We start from the raw sequence: 25,087 nt of genomic DNA on the forward strand, positions 1-25,087 counted from the left end.
AGAATAATCGATTCTAAAAATATTTGATAGCTGCAGCCTTGTTGTACATAACTGCAATGTCCAGAAGTATTTATCTCACATAGAGTGGAGAGTTGTTCTACAAATGAATCGTGAACGGTATAAATATGAATAAAAGATAAATATGGCAATTGATTTCAAAGAGCGTGTTGTTGTGACAGATATTCGCGTCATATTATTAGATCAACAGGGGTCAGGCATCAAGGGTCACGAGCGTGAAAGCAAACACTTGAGCCAAAACCAGTCCAACCAGAAAAAACCTCACTCACTTAAAAATATATATTATTAGTAGTAGTAGTATTTAAGTATTGTTGTGGTTGCGCAGATGTGTCTTGCCAGTGTTGTGTTTTTAGCAGGGCGTGAAGTGACCCCATCACAGTGGTCTCATCACAGTGATGTTGTTGTCCTCCCACCAAAGCCAAGCCTGTGTCTTGAATTTGAGAGTTGAACTGCCACTGGCACATGCTGCGCCTGTGTGTGTGAGAGAGAGAGAGCTCAGCCATGTCAATGAAGCGGGGAGTCATTCTTGAGCTATTTCTGGCGAGTGTCTGCAGGGCTGTGTGGAAGCGGCCAGCGTGAGTAACGCATAAACGCCACTCGGTTGTCTTTTTACGGAAAGCAAAGAAAAAGGCGCGCTTCTCTGAGAAGCGTGTACGCAGCTGTCATGTGATGAGCTGCGCAGCAACACTTATGATTGGTCGCCCCCATGATTCATCTCACAAAATGATTTTATCCTCAGCTGCGGCCTTCCCGACTCGGTGAATGCTGGCGACCACTTCACCGCGGACGCCATGACAGGTAAGGCAAAGCTTCCCTTCTTGTTTGTTCAACTTGTCGTTCCCTCGTGTGTTGATTAACGACGCCGCTGTTGTCATCCGTCGTCTCCAAACACGAGCAAAGCGATCGGCTGTAAGAGTCTAATTAGGCAATCCCGCTGATAATTCTCTCGTCTAATTGCAATGTGATGGGACACACAGGTAGGTACGTAAAATGCACTAACAAAAGACAATAATGCACACTTTGGATTGACACTGAAGAGAGGTACAGTTGATATGAAAAGTCTACACACCCCCGTTCAATTGGCAGGTTTTTGCGATATCACAGTTTAGAAATGATTCATCTAGATCTCATTTTTTTAGACCACAAAAACCTGGCATTTGAAAGTGGGTGTGTAGACCTTTTATATCCATATGTAAATATGGATGTAATCCAAAAATATGAATTTTGTCAAATTGGTTATTCTCATTTAAACAGCATGGGGCGAGGAGGAGAAGGGGGGGGGAAAAATCCATCCAGCCTGTTGCGCGGCTGTGGCCGCTTACGGTGCACCATTCGGCGGCCACAGAAGCGCGTTTGGGCAAAAGAACTTTCTGGAAGCAGCGACCCACGTGACCAATGCTTTCTTGTTGTCTCAACAGCGCCGTCGTCTTTTCCCGGCAAGATATCCGGCACCAAAGCCCTCACCATGAAGGACTATGAAAATGTGAGTCCTTTGTACACTAGTATTTACAGTAGTTAGTTACCTAGCTGGCTAGCCAGTCTAGTTAGTTAGTTAGAATACACAAAAAAAGTCATCAATTGGTGAGTGAGTAAGATGAACGCACTAGAATATTCTAGTAGGTGGATAGTCTAAATTGTGAAAAACTACACTATTTAGTTGATTAGTTAGTCAGTCAGTTAGATTACACAAACAACACTAATTGGTTAGTCAGACATATAGTTAGATTACACAAAAATGACACAAGCTGGTTGGTCAGTCAGTGAATGAGTTTCAATTATGCACTGATAGTTGGTTATACAGTCAGTTATATTGCACAAAAACTACACAGCACAAGTTAAATTGGTTAGTCAGTCAGTCAGTTGGTAAGCTTACTCAAAAGCAACTCAGTTAATTAGATTAGGCAAAAAGTATACTGGATCAGTCAGTTAGTTAGATTACCGTAACCTCAAGAAGTAATTATTGTTACAATTATAACACTAGTTAGTTAGTCAGTAATGCAAAACACTACACGTACACTACTCTATATTAGTTAGCTAGCTAGTTAGATTGTGCAAAAGTATGCTAGTTAGTTAGATCACAGAAACATTACAAATCTGATTTCTGGATAGCGTAACTTAGTTACTTAGTTACTCTCCATATGCATCCGCTTTCATTGACTGTTGCATCCATTGTGTTAAATTGCAATGGGTTTAAAGCATTTCTGGACATTTGCTGATGAGGAGGAAGAGTATGTGTGTGGCATGCTGATCCTCAGACATGTTGGCCTCTACTGCCCGGCTGATGGCTGCACGATGACACGTTTTTTTTTTACTGGAGGGGTCCAGACTGTATCCCCTTCCCCCATCTTCCACCCCCACCTCCCATATCCAGATGCGTGCTGCTCACAGCCCCGCGGCACAATGATGCACAGTTGGCCTTGCTTTCTCATCCAAGCATGATAAAGGCCTTCATTCATTTTAACAACACACACGCACTCACACACAGTTGTTCTACGCATGTGATTCACTGCTTTTAGTCACATTATTTTCTTTAGCTTTCGTTACAAACTCAAGACAATCTGATTAGGGACAACAACAACAGGAGAGTCTTGTGATAATAACATGGCAATGTGTTTGTTTGCTTTTGTTCGCAGCTAATCACCGCACTGAAAAAGGAGAACTTCAACCTGAAACTGCGCATTTACTTCATGGAGGAGCGCATGCAGCAAAAATGTGACGACTCCACAGAGGAAATATTCAAAACGGTGGTGTATTTACTACCAGACCTCCGTAATGCATGCTTTTGTTGCTTGTTTATATGTCACTCCAAGTTGAAGTTTATTGTAAAGCTGACACGTAAACAATTAAATATTATATTGTTTATTTAAACTCCAAAATGTTCAGCCAAACCACATCAAAAGTCCGCTCATTTAATGCTAACATATAATGTGAAATTCCATCGACGGGCTAACAGAAACTAGCATCGACGTTACGTAAAACTAATTTAATTGTAAAAACCTTCTAACAACTGCTACTTTAACACACATGGAGCAGTATCACCTACAACAAAAGATAATTAAACATTGTATCTTTTAACACCAAAATGATCAAGCAAGCCATAGAGTAGAGCATACTGCAGTATATACAGTGGATATAAAAACTCTATGCCCCCTTGTTAAATTTTTTTTTTTAATATAAAAAAAAACAAAAATAAACCAAGATGAATAATTTTGAAAGTTTTTCCACAATTAATGTGACTTATAACTTTTAAACTCAATTAAAGAACATCTTAGAGAGGGTAAGTAAGAATAAAAACAACTAAGATAATGTGGTTGTACAAGTGTGCACACCTTCTTATAATTGGGTACGTGGCTGTGTTCGAATTTAACCAATCTCATTCAAACTCCTGTTAAAAGGCAGCACAACTACCACGATTTAATGTGCCTGTGATAACCCCAAATAAAGTTCAGATGTTCTAGTAGGCTTTTCCTGTCACTTTTACTGTCACATCTTACAGTGCAAGCCATGTTCCACTGAGAGTTTTCACAGCATCAGTCAAGAGAAGGGTACAAAAGAATTTCCAAGGATTGAGTCATCGTCAAGTAGAGAAACAGGTTATTGTTCACATTAATGGTGGAAAACCCAACAAACGCAATTTTAATAAAACCTGGAATGGAACAAAGGTGTGACTTAGATTTGGGGACCTTCTCAGCTTCTTCCTCGGTTCTTAATTATAATGCAGCTACATCCATTAGAACTCAGTGCTGCCCGACATGTTGCAGAACATTGTGGTACTACACTGAAGGCGCGCAACTCTAAATTACGACTTGGCTGAATATTGTAAAAACCCATAAGAAACTTTCGCTTAAAAATCTACAAGATAACAGGAGCGGGAAAGTTGAACTGCAATGTAGCATCTGCATATGAAGCCCCACCTCCCCCCCCAAATTTTTTTTACGTCTTTTGGGGTTGCAGCAATAGATCAAATGTCGTCTCTTCACAGAACATTGAGCTGAAAGTGGAGCTGGAGTCCATGAAGAGGGACTTGGCAGAGAAACAAGAGCTGCTCGTTTCTGCGTCGTAAGGGCTTCTCCGCCGTCCAGGTTTGTAAAATCCGATGCCGAGTGATGAAGTCAGTCACGTCTGCGAATGTTTGGCAGCAAAGCTCTGGAGAGTCTGTCGGTTCGAGAGACGGCAGAGCCGCAGCACATCAGAGAGGAAGCGCAGCGAGACATGGAGGCGCTCCGCGGCTCATTCAACAAGAGGATCGCAGAACTAGAAGAAGTGAGTCCAACAATCCACGCATTTGTATATTGCTTTACAAAGCACACTATCGCCACCTACAGGAGTGGGACATTATTAACTGCAACTTCAAATTCATACTAGTCAGTTTCTACAAAATTTGTTCTGCTTCTTTCTTGTGTCAGTGCCTTCGAACAGCTGAAGATGAGGTGGAGAAGATGGCAGCCATCGCTGAGCAAGAGAAGCTCAAAAACATCAACTTGGAGAAGCAGCTCCAATTCGTCGGGATACCCGGTCCTGTCACCAACTCACCCGCTGGCCCCGTACAAGACCAGCAGCTGGCCCTGCAGGAAAAGGACAAGTAAGCATAAAGAGCAAGGCTAACTCTCATGTCCGGGTTTGGAGATTTTTCAATGTCGTTTTGCCCCTCAGCATCATCGAGCAGCTGAAAATCACATTAACGAACCAGGAAGCGGAGCTCCATCAGAGTAACGACCGGCATCGAGAGATGGACGCGCTGTCCTCCGATCGAGTCAAACAGCTGACGGATGAACTTGAGGTGTGACTTTCTTCAATCTCACTGCTCTGATTCCACCATTTTCCATTACACCAATTGTGTTTGTTTTGAACCGTAGGCCCTGAGGGACGAACGACTAAGGGAAAAGGACAAAATAAAACCTGACCACCAGGTTGGTGCCTTTTGAATGTATTGTACATCCTTTTTGTGCAGATACTCTTCATGGCAATGAAATCTCTTTCAGTCTGATGTTAGGACCAGATGTGGGTAGTAAAGCGCTACATTTACTCCGTTACATTTACTCAAGTAACATTTTGCATAAACTGTACTTGTCAGAGTACTTTAAATGCACCACACTTTTTACTTTTACTTGAGTATTTATATGAAGAAGGAACGATACTTTTACTCCGTTACAATGATCGACATGCCGTTCGCTACTTTTATTATATATACATATATATATATATATATATATATATATATAATTTATTTATTTTTTATGTTCATGCTCTGATTTAAAAATAAAAAATCTGACGTTACTCACAAGTTACTCAAGTAGTTTTTTTCATTTGAGTACTTTCTTAGTCTGACACAAGTAAATATTTGGATAACTACTTCTTACTTTTACTTGAGTCATATTTTTCTAAAGTAACAGTACTCTTACTTGAGTACAATATTTGGCTAGTCTACCCACCTCTCGTTAGAACCGCCGCACACAAGGTGACGCGGCCGAACACCACTGAACTCTCATTTTCACGAGTGGCCGACTGTCGGCCGCTAGTTTTGCTCGGATTTGAAATTTGAATCACAGGTGAAAGACATCGTAACGTTATAGACGTAGTGGTCAATCAAAAACGCCATGTCGTGTCACATCATGATCTTTCACAACAAAAACAAACGTTTATGGAGTACAAGTGAGATCTGGCTAGCGCCAAGATGTACCAATACAGTATATACTGTATATATTGTTTTACAATAATAAATATATGTATTATTTAATTTGCTATGTACCTGTGTCTAAAAAGCGACGCCTGGAGAATCTCTGTTGCTGAAATGCTCAAGCGCGTTCACAACAAATGTACGTTTCCAAGTAAGAAGCGAGATCCAGCCTGCCTCTCCCAAGCCGTACCAACTCTAAATTCAGACTTGCGGAAGTTCTTAATATATGTTTTAACTTCCATGGAAGTCTTTGTCTGAGATCTTGGTAAGGGGAATATTTGTATGTAGTATTGCAAAGCCATGATATAGCGGCGGCACAAACGATGACCCACAATATAGCAAGGGAGTAATTGTAATTCATTTGTAATTAATTCTCTTTCTCCCACCTTCGACAGTTTTGTTCACCACTTTGCACGTAGAACATGGTGAAGGTGAACTCGCCTGCTGAGCTGAGCTCACGGCCCCTCGTCGAGTCTTGGCGGTGGGTCCCCGGCCAAAGAGTTAAAACCGGATTACCAGGCTGTCTGGAGTCGGTTATTTATGGCCATTTATTTATGTCCATCCATATTTACAAACAAGAAGCCTGGGTTGACACTAGGTATCTGGCAGTTGGCTGCAAACACAGTGCTGTTCTGTTGCTGTGCCATGACTTGTTCGTCATGATCGGTGCGGAACAGAGGGATTCGCCAGAGGCTTTTCCGTTGGCCTCCTGTGGATTGAGGTGTAATGGGATATGTGACAACAGTGATTGCTCGAAGACACCTCTCTTAAGTGGATTTTTTAAATACACTGGCAGAGTGAATGCACGCCTAACAAGACGAGGCATCGGCTCTTTCAGTCTCAGGCGGTCCCCTGCCGAGACATTTTCAATCTGATCATATATATTTGCTATGTGACGTCCCCTGGCAGATTGTCGAGAGGCGGGCAGGCGTCAGCCATAACAAAGATTACTACAGTAGCTTCAGGGGATTTGACCTGATCGACTGCGTTGGATGAGAGCGAAACAGAGGCAGGAGCGGGGATTATTTAAGGCTTATGGCTTACAGTGCTCCGTGATCATTCATTCTCTCTGGTGCTTTGCAAAATGATGGGTCTCTCCTCTGTGGCTGGCAGGCGGAGGATCTTTAGAAATGGGCATTTTGGAAAAATCTGAGATGTGTTGATCGAAGGTGACATGAAGGACTCGTGTCGCGTGTGCAGCGGTCGTCTGGTTGGCAACCAGTGTCGCTGGATCTTCAGCTCAGCCGCAAAGAGGAAGCTACAGATCATTTTGTCACACGTGCTCGGACGGGAGGTGACTCGCGACGGCCGCGGGGAGTTCCTCTGTGGAAAATGTGTATTCCAGCTGGAGAAGGTGATACAGTGCGACGTGAACCTCAGCCAGCTGCAGGAACAGCACAACAGCCAGGTGCAAAAAATACAAGCGGAGAAAGCGCACCTGATCCAGTGCATCATCCACGTCTACAGTAAACACAATCTCGACTTGGAAAAGAGCGACGAGGACAGTGTCCGCTCAAAGACTTCACTAAGATTATCCGGGGCAGCCAGTTTTGACGATGAGGCCACCAGTCTGCTGCTCGATGACGCGCAATCGGCGAGGGAGGGCATTAGTAGTCACCGCATGAGGAGATGTGTGAGTCTGGATAGACTCGTGAGTAAAGGAGTCTTCCCGGGACGTTCAGGCCTCAAGAAATGGAGGGTAGGGTCTGCTGTGGGGCTGGACAGACCAATGAAGAGCTGTGGTTTGCGGGCCTCGCGGGGATGCTCTCAGAGCATGTACCTGGACCTGGTCCACTACAAGGGGACCTTTCCTAGACACGGATTCAAAGGCCGCTCCGCATCGCTGCAGTCCCTCAATCGAGACTTTGACTCTCCAGAAGCCACGCCACGTAAGACAAAAGTCCGAGAAGCTAAGACATTTGTCCTCAGAAACGTTGCCACCGATGATCCAATGGGAAAGGCTCAAGCTAAAGCGCTCCTGCGCAGTTCCTCACGACAGCCCTCGATGATCTCTGACCTGATCCAACTCCTGCGCTGCATCAGCAAGCAAGGAGTTTCAGTCCCGGCCGGTAGCCGCATCCCTGTCCTGAAAAGATTCAGTACTGGCCATTCCCATGCCTGTAACAAGCGTGTACGCAGAGAGGCTAAGTGGAAGTCTCTGCATGACCTAACAGAGGAATTTGATGATCAATACACGCCTGCCACTGCGGAGGTAGTTCGGTGCTGCAGTGCAACTGTGCAGACTGTCGCTGCTAATAGATGTTAGAGGAAGTCAATGGTCGTAATTATCTTCCCTTTTTTTCTTTTGTTTCCTGAATCTGCTGAATAGAGCGAGCTTCATCGACTGGAGTCCATCAACAAGCAGCTCAATGAAGAGCTCATCCAGGCAAAAAGCACTCATGAGAACCTGACAAAGACGCTGGAAGAAACCGAGAGTGAAAGCAAGGTACAGTGAACCCCTGTTTATTGCGAGGATACATTTCAGACCCAAATATAGAGAGAGCTTAGAAAAACATTTTGGAACTCATTTTATGCCTCCCACACGTTATAAACATTTGAAATGATTAAAACACACTTAAACATAATGAAACACACTGTTTAAAGTATTCCTTAACACCCATTCTCATTCTCTCGCTTGCACAGTTGTCCAAATAAGAGGCAAAGCCTGCTCACTCCTAGTTGAGGTTTACTGTAAATCTGGCATATACAACAAAAGAGAGAGAACATTGTAATTTGTAAATAACCATTTAATTTAATCTAACAAGTCTGATAGCTTAATGCTGACATATAAGGTGAAACACCATAGACAGGCTAACAGAAATTAGCATCGATATTAAGGTAATTTTAAACCTTCAAACAGCTGCGACTTTAACACACGGAGCAACAACACATACAAACAGAGAATACCACAACTGTTAGAGGTATATTTTCTCGCTGCCCTGTGGGAACAAAAACTATTACAGTAGGTTAGTTGGGGACCTTCTCTGTCTCTTCTTGCTCTTAATTACGCTGCATCTCTTCCAGTAGACCTCAGTTGCGGCATGTTGCGCATGTACCTGCATACTGTAAAAAGCCATACGTTAAAAATCTGGGATTAAGTAGGGACCCAAACGATGAACCATGATATAGCGGGAGAACACTGTACACTGTAGATGGCAACCTGTTTTTCAGTTTTGTGTTTCCCCTTAAATGGTCTTAAGTCATGTTTGTGCACAGACACTGTCAGTAAGGCTGGACGAGAGAGAGAATGAACTCCACAGGGAGAAGAAAAACGGCCTAAAGCGAGACAAAACCATCCAAGGGCTCATGCAGGTCCTCAAAGAAAAAGAGAAAGAGGTGAGATCTTTACAGAAACTTACTTAATCTTCTTTGGAAGCCTAGCTTTTATTTTGCCCATGCTTCACACTGTCCCTCTTGGCTTTGCACAGATTGCAGAGTTGTGTCATGAGATTGAGGACCGTGATGATGCTCTCGCTAAGGCTAGGGAGACAGCGCACAAGGTCCAGATGCAGAAATATCAGGCAAGTTGTGTACGATGTTGCTTTGTCTGACCATTCACAACCTTTTATTTCAGTAACATTACCATGCATTTTCTCCTCCAGGGAACAGAAGAGCACCAAACTCTATTAATGGCCAAGCAAACAGAGCTGGTCCAGCTCCAAGGCGAGCACCACGCCAAGGTACTCGAAGCCCAAAAGCTGCAGCGGGCCCTGGACAGGAGGGAGCAGGAGCTGTCTGACTTGCAGCGGGCAAAGGAGCAGCTCGAGGTGGAGCTGGAAGACCTGCAACAGCAGAAGAAGAAGGGAGACAAAGCCGTGAATGTGAGACTTGATCGAAATGAAATGAAATGAAAAACCTAAATCCTCTATCCCACCCACAATAGGCAAAAATCTACGTCAGTGTTCCCCAACCACCGGGCCGGGCCGCGCCCAATGTTTTCTTGTTTGTTCGTTTTTGTCGACCATCCTCCCCCGTCTAATCAGGACACTACGTAAAACAACTGTTTTAACACACACGGTGCAGCAACACATACAAACAGAGCAAACAACATTACTCAGGTATATTTTCACTCTGCTGTGTGGAAACAATGAGTATTACTGCAGCCTAATAGGGGAGGATCTTTCAATGCCAATTTGTCCCTACGCTACGCTGCATCTTCATCCAGTAGAGCTCAGTGCTGCGCGGCGTGTTATGCAATATAATGGGAGTGCAAAATATGAACCATGATATAGCAGGGATTCACTGTGTTCAAATATTGCCTTCCCCGCACCCCTAACAGGATCTGAACAACCAACTGAAAAAGCTAAGCAGCGAGATCGGGGAGAGGGAAAGTTTTCTGGAGCAGCATTACCAGGAGCTGTTGCACCAAACCCAAAGAAAAGTGCAGGCCCATGAAGTCACCATCCAACGGCTAACATCCACCTTGGCCGATAAAGAGCAGCAGTTACAGGTGACATTGCCGTGTTAATTATAAAAAAAAATTCTTTAAAAAAGACGCATTATTCAGTGTTTTTTTTTTTTTTTTTTTTTAATGATTGTGAGTTTGTTATTTTAGGAGTACATAAACATGGTCAGAGATATTGAGGAAAAGAAGAGCCCGCTAGGAAACGACAGCATGCTTGCTAAGCTGCGCCAAAGGCTGAAAGAAAAGGAGAAAGCACTGGAGGTGAGCATTTTGTCACTAAAACTTCTATTTTTTTTTTTTAAATAATTTACAGTGGTGCCTTGAGATAGGACTTGTGCGTTTTTGAGATACGCGCCGCCGTCTGACCAATCTTTTTTCTTTGACTTGGAAGTCACGACTTGAGATACGAGCGTTGTGTGGTGGCAGTGAACTCAATTTGCTTCACAAAAACAATGAACAATTCTTCAAAAAAGAAGCTTCAGGCTGTTTATTGCCACACCTGGTTGAACTTTACTGTCAACCTCAACATAAAACAGAATTACATGCTCTGTATTTAAAATAACCTCATATCTTAGTCTTTAAGTCAGGTAGCTTAAACTCACAGGCATATCTTCTTTATCCTCCATGATGAATGACTAATATTACTGCCGTACTGAGGAGCGGAGACCTTCTGTGTTGTACTGCCCCCGGGTGGCCAAGACGCGCATACCAGATGGAGCAGCACAATGTCCACTGAATTAAAGGACAAAGTGTGACAAGAATGGTCTAAGTCCTTCTTTATTTAGTTATAGCATTACTGTATGGGTTTATATAAGTATAATATTCTAGTGTTATTTTTCATTAAAAACACATAACAACATTTTTGTTGTTTTTTGGGCAGTGACTTGAACAGGATAATGGCATTTCCATTCATTTCAATGGGGAAAGATGAGTTGAAATACAAGTGTTTTGAGTTACACACGTGGTCTTGGAACGAATTAAACGCTTATCTCAAGGCACTGTTGATTTTTTGGGACGGTTTTCATCGCCACCGACTCACAGCAAGCGCTGGACGAGAGGTTTGTGGCCATTGAGGAGAAGGACAACGAAATCCACCAGCTGCAGCTGTCGCTCAGGGAGAAGGAGAGAGATCTGGAGAGGCTCAATAGCTTGCTGTCACGCAACGAGGAAACTATTAATGTGAGTAAATGAAAGTTAGACATAGTGCTGCAGTTCCCTCAGATACATTGCTGACAAATGATTTTGTGACAAGCTAAAATCCTAATAAAAGAAACATCTCACCATATCATAGCTAGCAAGATTTGAAGGCGGCATAAGCATTTATTTCACAATTTAATAAAGTTAACCGTTATAACATTACTTGTCCGTGAGGTGTTTAGTATATACACGCAATAAAAATGTCCATTATACATAATATGTCCCCTTCATATCAATGCATTTTTCCCGCTCATGTCCCTGCAGAGTTTTGATAGCTTGATCAAGGAGAAGGATGTGGAACTACAGCACCTTGCAAACACACTAAAGAACCTGCAAAGGGCCAAGCAAGACGTGGAGGACAACCTGAACAGGTCGCTGAGGGAGAAAGACGCCATTATCAGTCAGCTGCAACTCTCCCTCGACGGCAAGACCAAAGATTTAGAGGTCAGTCCACAGAGCGTTATTAGGATTCCCACATAGTTTCTAGGCAGGGCACAGCCTCCTCCAATATTACTGGCTCCAGGACGCGCCGCTGCACTATGATTGGCTGTCGTATCGCTGTAGAACCTTAAAACCTCAACCTCCCGTCTTTGTGCAGGAAATGTCTGAATCGGTGCCGAGCAAGTCGCAAAGTTACGACTTGGCCGAGCAGATGGGTCAGAGGTTAAAGGTGAAAGAGGCAATGCTGGCTGAGGCTATGAACGCCAGGGAAAGGCTTGTCGCCGACAACGAGGCCGCCGTGGAAGGACTGCTGGCTACGATTAATAGCAAAGACCAACTCATCAAGGTTGACTGCCAAGTCGTTTGATAACCTTAGGAAAAAATAGACACTACCTTACTTACCAACGGAGTTGAATTGCTCTGTGTTCTGCTACAAAAGCAGACTTTTAAAAAAATATATAGGGTGGGTAAAAAGTAACTAGCCATTAAGAATTGGTAATGAAGTCCAAATACCTATTACAAATTTATTGAGACAAATGATGCTTTTTTTTATTGCATGGGAAAATTAAAGTAAATCTTAATATTTCAACTTAATGTACACAGTGGTGGTGACAGTGACCGGCTGTCTGGAATGTAGATAAGACAATAAGAAAAAAATTAGAAATATGACAAAAACAAAATCACCATTAGTGTTGTCTTTTAAAAAAAACAAATTAATAAAAATGAAATGACTGATACTAAAAATTCTATGAACAATTCATGTATATGACTTTTTTATAAAAAGTAAATAAATTAATAAATAACATTGTTCATACAAGAGTAGGCTAGAAGCATTTTTGAGGATTTAAAGGTTAAGGCTAGGTAGGACACTTGACGAGACCTTTTCAAGCGAGTTCTGGCTGGTTTCATCGGTTCACGAAACATAGCTAGCTTGCGCCACGTGTGTCAGTGGTGAGACAGCGAGTGGCAACAACAACAAAAAATGTAAAATAATTGTAGCAACAGAAAAATGGCTAGATACCTTGTTAACAATTCAAGATACTAACAGCCCTCTTGTTGGTAAGTAGGTTAGCGTCTCTTTGACTTCTCTTAAAAATTTTTTAAAAAAATACTTTTTTTTACCCCCTTAAAAAAAAAAATGCTTTTGTACTTAATGAATGCCACTGTTCACCCCTTGAAAAATTTGACTTTTTTTCCTGAAAAATAATTACTTTTTTGATTCCTACATTAAATTTGTTTTTTTTTTCTTAAATAAAACTAAACACACAATGCTTATACAGGAGAAAGCTGGAAGCCATTTTGAGGATTTAAAGGTTAAATAACATATGAACAGCCTTCTCAAATGCAAATTGTTTGAAGTAGAATAGCATAGTCTTGCTCTGGTTCATCCTGTTTAGTTTTATTTGTTTTCTTTGTCTCTCCAGGAGTCCGCTGAGCACTACAACCGCATGCTGTCCGAACGCTCCAAGGAGATCCAGGAGCTGAGGAGGCAGCTGTCTGACCGGCAACAGCAACTGACCGCCGCTGAGAGGCAGTGCTCCACGGCGGCCCAAAAGGACTCTTTGGAAACCGCCAAGCTCAGAGAGCTCCTCGCTGAAAAAGACAGCATCATCGACGTAAGCCCCCTGCGGAATAAAATGGGCTCTCGACTGAAAAATGTGCTTTACTTGAAAGCCTAAGAAGGGAGGGAATGAAATTAGAACACCCACAGAGCTGTTAATCCTGTCCTCCATTTTGACTCGTTTTAATTTCTGCACAAGTCTTTAGGTATAATTTGTGGCACTGTTGATTTTTGCAGAGACTCCTCCAACGTGCTGAGGAGACCGAGTACGACAAGGAGCCAGATTATGTGCTAGATCTGAGACAAACCATCCAGATCATGCAGGAGAAGTTGGACGGGCAAGAAGGTGAGGCCCCCTCGTCTCACGGGACATATGTCAGCCAATTCATGCTGTGATTGTGTCCATGCTAATAAAGCGATGACAGGGTTTGCGCCACTTTTCATTCATATTTTTTCCCCTGCACTGTAGCTGAGCTCTCCAGGAGGAACAGCGACGAGAGCGTGGAGAGCATTCCACTCTCCAAGAAGACCGTTGTAATCCTTAAGAAAGAGCTGGCACAGAAAACAGAGGCTCTCAACAAAGCGGTGAAGAGGGAGAACGAACTGAAGGTCTTGTTTATCTTCGTCACCTGGATGCTATTTTTCTTGTCCTGTCTAATTTCTCATGTTACTTTGTCCATTTAGATGTCTCTGGTGGAACTCCAGTCGTTGCTTTCTGAGCTGGAGGGCCGCAGTGAAGGCCAAGCTGCCAATATTGAGTCCCTGGTTGCCACCCTGGAGACCAAGGATGAGATCATCCATGTAAGAAGTCCCATCTTCTTCTGATTGCTCCTTTCTAGGGTTGCATAGGGGTGGGAAATTTCCAGTAAATTCCCATAGGTGGATAATCTGGGTAATTTAGGAAATATTCCAAATTGGAAATTTTCCATTGACATTATGGCATTAACTAGGAATTCGTGTAATTTCAAGAGGGAGTTTGCAATGCTGAAACTGCTTGGAAGATTTGAAATGTAGCCTCACTTTACTAATTCCTCCCCTCCTTCAATCTCTGACCAAAGCCGCGGCCCTCACTAACATTCATTCATAATAAACATGTCTAGTCGTGATAAATAGTCACAGAGCGCGCATGTCCAACTTCAACAAAATAGCAGCGCTAGCATTAGCATTTTGAACATGTCGACACTAGCCATAGATGCTACGTAGGTAGCATGACTTAATCGTAATGGTGTGTTAGTATAACTCCATATAATCGCTTACCTTTAATGGAAGGGTATCATATGCAAGCATAAATATAGACATTTTGTTTTGTCATAAGCAGACATCCATGCAAAATACTGTAGATATAATTCAAAACTATTTCAAAAGACTTCTACTGTACTTCAGTCGAAGTCCCTTTTCAAAATGAAATGAAAAAGCATCTCTCAAGCTTCTCAAGCCTAGCCTATGCAGTTTTGCTAAACCCTTTCAGGCAATGGGCACTTGCATGAAATCTGATTGTTTGAGTCAGGATTGTGCTGAAATATACTTACCCAGCTAGATTTAAGTTCCCTATTAAGAGTCAACCTTCAATTTCGTAAATCCCTGGTTTATTCCCATAAATTCCTTTTCCAAGAAAAGTATCTGATGTTGAATATTTTTGGAACCCTACTCCTTCCGCAACTGTCTAAGCTATAGCGTTTGCTTCATGCCCTCTGAGCAGGACCTCCAGCAGCGTCTCTGCCAGCCAGGGGACACTCAGGGTGATCGTGCCCAGGATCGGGTCATTGGCAGCAGCATGGATCGATTGCCTTCAGGGCTCCCTCAAAGAGAGAGAACCATGATTGGCGGAGACAGCCAGCAAGAAGTAAAAACTATAAAACCTAAAACCACTTTTCTGGTTGACAAATTTACACTAGACATTGGCTTTAAGTTGTTTTTCTTGGTTTTCAGGCACTGCCCAGTCTGGTAGCTTTGCAGCAGGAGCACAAGGCTCTCAACAAAGCGCTGAGGGCCGAGCAACAGCTTTACTCCAGCCTGGTCAGGACTGTGAAGGAGCAGGACAGGTGGGGCAGGACACAGCAGGAAAATACCATTTTGGTCCCTTGCCTTTTTTGTGTTTTGACATTAAAAAAAAAATCATTATTCAAAAAATTATTATAAATGCAACTCTCCATAATGCTGAATTGGGGTTAATTACTGAGAGCCCCGCACTTGTTCTCTTCAACAATCCGGTCTCATCTTGTGGTCATTTCTTTTTTTTTTTCTTTTTTTTTTTAAAGCACTCCAAATGAGCATGTCGTTGTAGGAGTATGGCTATTTATTTGTTTGTGTGTGTTGCAAATAATTGTTAAGTAATGGAATGACTTATAAACCAAATAAAGAAATGTAACATGGGGAGGTACGGATACAGTATATAAGTTTTACGTCTTCATACTCGTTTTCGAACACTAATCTTTTCTTTTTTCATTTATTTCTGTCATCTAATTTTGTATTTGGTCTTGGAAATAAACTACTTAACCTGTAACCTGTACAACTCATTTTGAAAACACGAAATCTCTTCGAGAGAGGGAATAATTTCTTTTTTTTTTTTTTTTTAAACTCAAACTGCGTGGTTGCCCAAGTGTGCACATCCTCTTAGAATTGGGGATGTGGTTGTGTCGAGAATTAACCAACTCCAATCAATGTTAGCACAAAACGTTCAGGCGCATGCTAGAAAGCAAAAAAAATGCCAGGAAAAGCCTGCTAGAACATCTGAACTTTATTTGGGGTTAATCAGAGGCACTTTAAATGCTGACACTTCCATTTAATAGGAGCTTGAATATGATTGGTTGGGGATACCTGTTCTTGTATCAATTGATTGATTGAGCTAAATTATCCATCAACAAGTACAGTCCCAAATAGTAACGAAATGTCTGTTTTATTTTGCAGTGCCCAACGTCTCCACGCTCTGCAGCTGGAGCTGACGGCAGTGCAGCTCCTCAGGCAACAGCTGGAGGACGGCATCAAAGCCAACGAGGAGCTCAGGGACGACTTGGAGAGAGAGCTAGACAGAGCCAAAGTCAGAGAAGGTGCAGTGCAAACGCATGAGAGTCCTTCATGATCCCTAGTTGTATCCATTAGGTTGCTAGGAAACCGACAAAACTGAAGTTCTGCTATGAAATGAGTTTAGTGACCATGTGGGAAATACAAATACACAAACACAGCCATCCGTCTTGTTTGTCCGATGTCAGTGTTTGATTTTGCTAACAAGATCCCAGGCTCTCTTCAATTCAGCATCTGTGTCCCTTCTGTCTGCTCTTCATCAACATCATCACCTGCTCATTTGCATGCTGATTTGCTATTTATTTTCTCTTTCTCTGTCTGTCACTCTTTACATGTTACACTTTCATTCCCCTGACTGGTGTCTGTCCTTTTGTTGAAGAAACTGTGAATAAAGTCTTCCGTTTGTCCATCTTTGGGTTTCTCACTCTTGACATGCGTGTGTGCTTGTTCAACTTCCCCATTAAACCATCCGTCTGTCTCTGTTGATTACGTCACATCTCCACGGGTATTAATCCGGCTGACTCGGCCATCTGCCACGTTAAATTAGTTTAATCAGAAATCGGATAAATGTGTTGTTATATAACAAAGCGAACTGGTTTGTTTGTTTAAGTACAACAACTCTCCCCTCTCCTAATCTCAAGTCAAGTCAGGGCATGACGTTGAGACTGATTGAAAGTGTCTCTGTGCACTCAGGTAGTCCTTCAAGCCCTGTTATTTAAGAGTTGGCCCACACGTGAGACTGTGTGTGTGTGTGTGTGTGTGTGTGTGTGTGTGTGTGTGTGTCACAGCACATCAATTAACATTGCATAGAGTGGTAGGTGTAGAAATAGGTCAGTTGTATGTAACAAGCAGCTCTCTATGTAAGATGGATCTAGCCAATTCCACAATTCTCCATGAAGACTCCTCAATAATGAATTACGTGGGGTTAAATGTAAACTTTGTATTTCCCAGCTTTTCCCTATTCTGGGTCACCATTTTGTATGAGGTGTCTCAAAATGTTCCTGTTAGGTGCATTCCTTTCTTCCACTTCCTTCTCTCACAGATCTGATTTGACAGTATTTCCGTTCGAGTTCCCTGTACTTCCATCTGTATCACTTGTCTTCCAACATGCTGTCATCCAGTTCTTCTCATTTCCTTGAAACTTGGGTTGCCTTCACTGACAACCCCCCCCCCCCCCCGATGTATTTTGCGCTCTACACTCTACTCTCCAGATGATATTTGCATCTTCCTTTCTAGGGCTCGTCTGCTCTCTGCTACTCATACAATGTTGTCCAGATAGAAAACACACCATGGCCGTTCATCTCATACGACTTCAGTCCAAATATAAAAAGTAATGTTGAAAAGTAGTGGGCTTTGACTTGATGGAGTCCCAGCATTACTTGGAAACTATCCCACTGTGCTTCTTATCAGATTGCTTGATTATCTTCACACATACTTCTCTCTCTCTCTCTCTCTCTCTCTCTCTCTCTCTCATATGTGCTCCCTAACTGTCACTCTCTTACTCTCACACACACACTCTCTCTCAAAACGCTATCATAGGCCTTCTTGCGTTAGGGTTAGTTAATCATATAATGTATATAATATATTACAACCGATCAAGGGTTTACCCCGCCTCTCGCCTGAAGTCATTTGGGATCGGCTCCAGCGGACCTGTGGTAGAGAACAGCAATTAGTTATATAAGATATATATATAGTATGATGACATATTTCTAATAGAAGATATTATATATCTGTATACAAAAGTAGATATCAAGTTTAGGATATTTTTGTTTAAATAGTTTGTGATATTAACAGGAGCACCAGCACAGTATAGTGTTAACGCTTCAAGAAGGAATAAATGAAAATTCAATACAGGGTCTGTAATACTCTCAATGTTTGTATTCAGGCGTGAGCGTGGTCGATCCCAAAGAACTGGAGAGCGTTCAGCATCAGCTGGAAGATGCCCAGCGCTGGAATGCCTCTTTGCAGGCCCGCTTTGGGGCGATCCAGAACCGCGGTGGTGGAGTGGGCGGGGCCAACGACTGTGGTATAAGCCGGGAATTGATCTTTTGCCGGGTGTTTCATCAGAAATAGCTTTTGGTGAAATGTTCCATTGTTTTTGCTCCAGGAGACTCGCTGAGCTTCGCCGGCGACCAGACCTCTTACATGAGTATCTGTGTGGGTGAGGGGCACGACGACAGATCGCATCAGGAGCTCAAACAGAAGGTGAATTCATTTTATGCAGATATAACGGTGAAATTACAAAATATAGGGATCTCCTGTTTTTGCAGGAATAAGTTCCAGACCCACCCACAATAGGTGAAAATCTGTGATTTATAGCGACTGCATCAATTTTTTTTCTTTTATTGTTTTAGGCCTCCCACACGCTTTAAACATATTTAAACCTATTAAAGCACATTTAGACTTATTACAACACAACTTTTAAAATATTCTTTAGCACCTGTTCTCACTGTTGCTCGCACAGTTCTCCAAGATGCAACGTGTACTTGCTTCATGCTGTTGATTTGACTTTACTGTGGAACGGACACATAAAACAAGAGTGAAACATTGTAATGATTGGATATTTGAACACCAAAATGTTCAACCAAACTATATCATTGCGTCTAATGAAAGTCTGATAGCTTAATGCTAACATATAATGCGAAACACCATAGACTGGCTAACGGACATTAGCAGAGATTTTGCAACTGCTTCTTTAGCACCCACGGAGCAGCAACACGTACACACAGACCATACAATAACACTCACAGGCCTATATTCTCTGTTCTGACAGTTCTGTTTGGGGCCCTTCTCTCCCTTTTCTTCTTGCTGTTAATTACCCTGCATCTCTTTGAGAAGACTTCAGTGCTACCTGGCATTTTGTGGCACAACATAATACAAAACTGACGGTGCGCAACTCTAAATTTGGGCTTGCCTGTATCCTGCAAAAAAAAAAAAAAAAAACATGTAAAAAGCAATTGCTTACAAATCTGGGATATGGATAGATAGATATACTTTATTCATCCACAAGAGAAATTCACTGTTTCAGTTGTAGCAATATAGCAGGGGTGCAAACCGCAAACTGCGATACAGTGGACGAACACTGTATTATACCTTGTCTCACGTAAAGTTTGTCTGTTTCCATTAGGTACTAGAGCTGCAGGACTGTGTCAAAAGGCTTCAGGCTATAAACAAGGAGGAGAAAAACCCAGCCAGCGGTCATCCCTGGAAACAGGTTGGAGGCCACAAAAACAACGGTTTCTCACCTAAACCACACACGGACTCATGTTTTCTTAATAATTAGCGCAAGTGTGTGCAGGTTTAGCAAAAATACTCACTGCCATCTTAACAGCCACCTTTTAGTAGCTCCCTTCTGACCTTTGAACCTGGCTTAACCTCTGCTGTGTCTACCCTCTTACTATGCTACATTTGAGAAAACTGGGAAATATCAGAACTTCACTCACACGCAGACAAACAGATCAACGTGACTCAACGCCTGGTGCCACTAAATAGGCCACGTCCCTTAAAGACACACATACAGCACGTACAGTAATTACACTTCATAAAAAAAAGCTTATTTCTTGATATTCACTTTTATTATGTTTATTTATAATCGTGATTTTGTTCTCTTTATTAAAAACTAGTAACAAAAGTAATGTTTATGTTGTACCTCATCAACTCCAAGTGGGATGTATTCTACTTCTCAGCAGTCTCGAATGCAGCATCCTGTATTTCTTATTTCTTTTACAAGTGTGTGTGTCTTTTGCCTGTTATACATAGATAATCTCCTCCTGACTCTTTCCTCCATTGTTCCTAACCAAGCCTGTCTCTCTATCTCTGTGTCCCATGAAACGGTCTCTCTTCGCCATGCCACATTAGACATGCCACGCCATCCCGCTGTCGCTTTGCACACTGTTTTGGTTTCTTTTGCCTCATTGAGTTTTATTCATTTCTTTTTTTTCACGAGCCACATGTGTCATATTCGCCTCACACCCCATTACTCTAGCAGCCAGACACCACAAGGATTACGGAGGTGCCACCTGTAGATGATCAGACACGCCGATCTCAAGATCAAGCGAGTCAGACGGACATCTCTCTGGGGCAGGTATGTTTCTAAGTAGCCACTAGCTTGCCATATTGCTTAAATGGCTCATGTTACTTGAATATGCCACAATTCAAGTGGGAAATCTTGATGTGATTATTTACTCTGACCTGAATTTTAAAAGCCACCCAAAATTTGTGACCCCATTAAAGGTTTGGGATCGCAAAAACTTGATTGCCAACGTAAATAGATGTGGAAGCTGTTCTACTAGCTGGGCGCACACAGAATTGCTCAGCCAAACTAGCGAAATTGTTTAAATTTGAATGATTTACCACACGCAATGTGGTTTATCACACCAAGGACGAATTGTGGTGGCTGATTTTGCGTCTCTAAATACAGCCTCTGAAAGGCAGGTGTATACCGCCACTGATGTCTGCGGTTATTTTGGAGTTGAGGAGGCAGGCAAAATGAGAGGCGACGAGCAGGTTTCTTGGGGTGAAAAAAATTACACAACCAGCAATGATCCTCTGATAAATTAATTGAATTGTGTGGCTTTTTTTTTTTTTTTTTTTTGCGTGTTTGCCAGACCCAATGCTGGATTTTCCCGGTTAGGAAATCAGCTTCAACATCAGTTTGCATGCACAATCAAGTTTGTGCCTCTTTTTGCACATGCAAAACCCTAAGTAAATCAGGCCCTATGGATTTGCCTTCTGTGTGGTTATACAATAATACCATGTCTGGTGTATAGTATGCATTTTTTTCCCCTAAAAGAAATAATCAAAAATCGATAGTGTGTATTATACATAGGTATAAGGAAATTTAAAAAAATAATAATAAATTGTCACATTGTACAAAGTTGCCTTGTCTTTTAGTCGCCAGTGGATGAGAGTGTGGACAGCGGTCTGGGCCAGAGCAGAGAGCATGCTCAGTGTGCCGCTGCAGAGACCGATTCTGTAAATTGTCTGCTGACCGACAGTGGTGCTACATCACTCCTGCAACTTAGGTTGCTCTTTTTTTGGACTATCCATCCATCTCCATATCCACTAGAAAGCATACCCTTATTTGTTAATTCCCTTGTTACAGAGAGGAAGTCGTCAGGCTAAAGGCTGAAAACGTGCAACTGCGAGGTCTGTTGAAGGAACAAAAGTCCAGCGAGAGCAAAGAGAAGGAGAGCACGGATGCGTCTGGGAACAGCAGCGACGGGCAGGCTGAGTTAAGACGGAGCCGGGAAACTTTGCGGGCTCAAACTAAGGACAAAGAGGAGGAAGGCGCTAAGGATAGGGGGACCCTGGTCACCACTGAGGGAGTGGGAACTCTGCAAGCTGGCCACCACAGCAAGATTACAAATCACAGGGTGTGTTTTATATAACGGACACAGTGTTTTATTTTTATATAATACATGACTCACAAAAGATGAGGGATATATTAGGCTTTTGGAGGAAATTTCAGGACAAACCGAAAATGCACTATAACTTTTACAGGCGAACTTAATGTGTCCTTCTGTAACGTGTTTAATAATGCATGTTCCCCTGTACATTGTTTCAGTACTTTTTGCACAACTTGCTGACCAGTTCATGTTGTATCCTCCCTCTCCTCTGTGTAGCTCCTCTCACAGGCACAATAAATAAATGTTTAAGGTTCTCTCTGGATACTACACCTTCCTCCCACATTCCAAAAACATGCATGTTAGGTTCATTGTATTAATCCAGGGTGTACCCCGCCCCCCCCCCCCCCCCCCCCTACTCACCTAGGACCCTAGTGATGACAAGCGGCATAGAAAGAAACGAATGGATTTATGATTGTCAGTTTTTCTTTTGTAGGCCGGTTTAAGATCTCGTCTGCCTGTCCCGGTGAGGCCGAGAGCGGAAGCTTGCAGCGACACACATTCAGAGCCATGTAAAGCAGACGCAGCGCAGCACCTTCACACAGACTCTGACCAGAAGTCGTTTGGAGACTCCACCGCATCATCGCAGCCGAGTGCCGGCCCCTCTTCATCCCACGGCCATGCTCACGATAGCAGCTATCCTGCCACGCGCACGCCTGACGACACCCAGGCCCACGCTGCTCTTTTTGCCCAGCTGGAGCTCCTCCACCAGGAGTGCCAGGACAAGGAGGCTTTGATCAACAAGCTGGGCGAGCAGCTGGTTGACTGGGAAGAACTCCACGCGCAGCTCCGGGACAAGGAGCATCTCAATAGCCAATACGTGGTGGCCTTGAAAGCTGCCGAGTCCACCATCGCATACCTGACCGCCTGCAGTCTGGACAGCCAGGGTGGGTCTGGACCAGGCGCAGGGTCCGCTTCTGTGACCTGCAACAGCACGCACCTGGATTTACAGAAAGTGCTCCATGAGAAAGAGGTTATCAGCAAGCAACTTACACAACATTTGAACTTGGCAGAGAAGCACATCTCGTCACCAGACAGCCAGGAAAAGCGGGCAGAATTTGCAGATCTCCGTTTGAAGATAGAGGCAGTGAACGCGTCGTCAAATGAGCAGAGATCCTTAGCTGTCTTTGGAGGACCTGAGGGTTTGGTGCAAAATGATTCTTTGCAGGGTAGGCCAAGACAGAGAAATTCCACGCAGACCGCATCAGAATCTCTCACAGAAAAAGAGTTGAAGGATCAGCGAAGCACAAGCGAAAGTTCAAATCTTGTTTCAAATAAGGGGATGACCAAAGTTCTTGCGAAATGCCTTAGCTTGGTAGAATCGGTCATTGCTTCTCTAGCAGCAGTCTGCACAAATAACAGCTCATTCACCAACCCTGAGCTACAGGAGCATTTGGACAACCTCCAGAGGGCTCTACAAAACAGACAAGAACTGGAGCACCTGACTCAAGCCACTCAACCAAGCAGTCACTCTGAAGAGCTTCTCAACTCTGAGCTCCATCGCAATCTGCGACTCCTCTCCAAGGTCCTTGCCGATCACTCTCAGAGGATTTGTGAGCTCCAGGCCACCCTGCAGGAGGAGAGGGCCCGTCGGGAAGAGAGCGAGGCCCACGCGGCGCTTTCAGATGCCAAGGGCTTAGCACCGAACGTTCAGGCCCAGCTGGAGACTCTGCACAAGGCGCTGAGGGAGAAGAAAAAAGCCTGCAAAAACCTGGAGGAGAAACTGGCCACGGCTCAATCCACACCGTCCCCAAATAACACCACACGCAAAGGTAAGAACATCAGCTCTTCCATTCTGTGTACATGTTTGACTTTATATGGAAAGTTGCACAGTGTTACCTTGACTTATGAGTGCCCAAACTTCCAAGTTTTTCCAGTTATGGGCCGTTGCTTTTGTTTTGATTTCTTTTGTTTTTTCCCTTTATGATGTGAGCCAAAACGTAATTACGTGTGAGCTTAAGATACACCACCCTTTGAATGAAAAAAAAAAAAAAAAAAAAAATGCCGCTGTTGCACTTACAGCCATTTATTAGACGGGACAGTGAAACACACGAATACAAAATAAAAACACTCACAATGAGCTACGGTACAGTAGGTCAGAAGTTGTCCAGACACTCACACGGGTGAGTTCGGAATTCAACTCAGAAGTCAAGGTATCACTGTACTTGGGCGATTCCCGCTTCTCATATGGAGGCTAAAGACAGCGAGCTATATCCTGTTGCTGACTTAACGTGAACATTGCCTCCAATCCCAGCTGTGGAGCAGGATGACAAAAGTGTGCAGGTGGATTTGCAGGACCTTGGTTACGAAACCACGGGCAAGAGTGAGAACGATAGGGAAGAGAGCAGTAGCACAGGTCAGACGCCTTTGAGACGGACGCTGCATGTCTGTCTTCTGAGTGGACACTAATCTCGTACAGTTTGGGCTGGAGCCTCTAACGGTCTGCATGAGGAGCGAGGAGGGGCTGGAACACACTCTCGATGTTTGAATCTCCTAACCTCACAGTGTTTCTCTTCTGGTTCTTGGCGTGGTATTGGCCGACTTTCATTGCCATGCAACGTTCTGCATGGGTGGATCCTTTGCATGTCTTTCCAGCACCTAATAATATTTACTCTTCCTTCTTTATCTTGTTATTTAAGCCTTGTTTCCACCAAGCTAGTGGTAGAGTCTGGTGCACATATAGCTATACAAAATATCCAGCCTGTATCTCACAAATTTCAGTCGTACCGTATGGAGAATAAAATGTGTTATGTAAGAATTATTGTTGATTATGACGAATGGCAATCATACGAGGTGTGTCAAAAAAGTTCCACGACTTGTTTTCACAAAAGATATATTTCAAATTCAATCTACAAATTACGGATTTTCCCCTTTAATGTTGGCCAGACAATCAACCAGCACGTCTACAGAAAGATCCTGCGCCGTTCAGTGCGCGAAAAGCGGGTAGAGTTGTTGCAGGATAACTGGTGGCTGCTTTATGGCAATGCGCTAAGCGTTCGACAGTTCCTGGTCGAGAAGAACATCGCCGTGCTGGAGCAACCTCCTTACTCACCAGACCTTTGTTCCATCTGAATTTTTGTTTCCCAACCTGAAGGGGGTCAACATGGGAACCTATTTTGCAAATGTGGATGACATCAAGGTAACCGCGAGAACGCCGTTTCGTTTCGGAGGATCCCGTAAGAACCCTTCCAGGGGGATATGAAGGGGTGGCAGGGGAGACTGGGAAAGTGTGTTCAAATCATCGAAGGGGAGAATATGTCATTTGTAGTGAGGATTTCAAATGCATCTTTTGTGAGACCGGTCCTGGAACCTTTCTGACTTACCTCGTAGATGAATTCTACATTGTCTGTGTAGCTTGTTCA

At 43.2% G+C, this 25,087-nt stretch overlaps 1 protein-coding gene across 12 annotated transcripts in view; it reads left to right on the forward strand.

Annotated features, from left to right (window-relative positions):
* Positions 1-25,087, forward strand: part of cdk5rap2 (CDK5 regulatory subunit associated protein 2) — a 41,678-nt gene that overhangs the window by 3,886 nt on the left and 12,705 nt on the right. For 6 of the 12 annotated variants that reach the window (XM_061699307.1, XM_061699313.1, XM_061699309.1 and 3 more), the window contains exons 1-25: positions 5,542-7,907; positions 8,025-8,141; positions 8,912-9,031; positions 9,124-9,216; positions 9,298-9,516; positions 9,975-10,145; positions 10,251-10,361; positions 11,142-11,279; positions 11,562-11,741; positions 11,896-12,084; positions 13,163-13,354; positions 13,537-13,645; positions 13,769-13,908; positions 13,984-14,100; positions 14,999-15,142; positions 15,229-15,341; positions 16,207-16,346; positions 18,206-18,346; positions 18,428-18,525; positions 19,448-19,534; positions 20,306-20,404; positions 21,214-21,344; positions 21,425-21,695; positions 22,162-23,497; positions 23,980-24,081. In XM_061699307.1, coding sequence (XP_061555291.1) covers positions 6,870-7,907; positions 8,025-8,141; positions 8,912-9,031; positions 9,124-9,216; positions 9,298-9,516; positions 9,975-10,145; positions 10,251-10,361; positions 11,142-11,279; positions 11,562-11,741; positions 11,896-12,084; positions 13,163-13,354; positions 13,537-13,645; positions 13,769-13,908; positions 13,984-14,100; positions 14,999-15,142; positions 15,229-15,341; positions 16,207-16,346; positions 18,206-18,346; positions 18,428-18,525; positions 19,448-19,534; positions 20,306-20,404; positions 21,214-21,344; positions 21,425-21,695; positions 22,162-23,497; positions 23,980-24,081 — 5,596 coding nt within the window. In that variant the 5' untranslated portion in view covers positions 5,542-6,869. Of the gene's footprint in view, positions 1-757; positions 817-1,436; positions 1,502-2,651; positions 2,763-4,000; positions 4,078-4,157; positions 4,282-4,424; positions 4,601-4,671; positions 4,799-4,874; positions 4,929-5,541; positions 7,908-8,024; positions 8,142-8,911; positions 9,032-9,123; positions 9,217-9,297; positions 9,517-9,974; positions 10,146-10,250; positions 10,362-11,141; positions 11,280-11,561; positions 11,742-11,895; positions 12,085-13,162; positions 13,355-13,536; positions 13,646-13,768; positions 13,909-13,983; positions 14,101-14,998; positions 15,143-15,228; positions 15,342-16,206; positions 16,347-18,205; positions 18,347-18,427; positions 18,526-19,447; positions 19,535-20,305; positions 20,405-21,213; positions 21,345-21,424; positions 21,696-22,161; positions 23,498-23,979; positions 24,082-25,087 lie in introns of those variants that run through there. The other 6 variants (XM_061699318.1, XM_061699317.1, XM_061699319.1 and 3 more) reach the window with 4 other exon arrangements.

The sequence above is a fragment of the Phycodurus eques genome, chromosome 15 (assembly GCF_024500275.1).
Source record: "Phycodurus eques isolate BA_2022a chromosome 15, UOR_Pequ_1.1, whole genome shotgun sequence".
Taxonomy (NCBI): domain Eukaryota; kingdom Metazoa; phylum Chordata; class Actinopteri; order Syngnathiformes; family Syngnathidae; genus Phycodurus; species Phycodurus eques.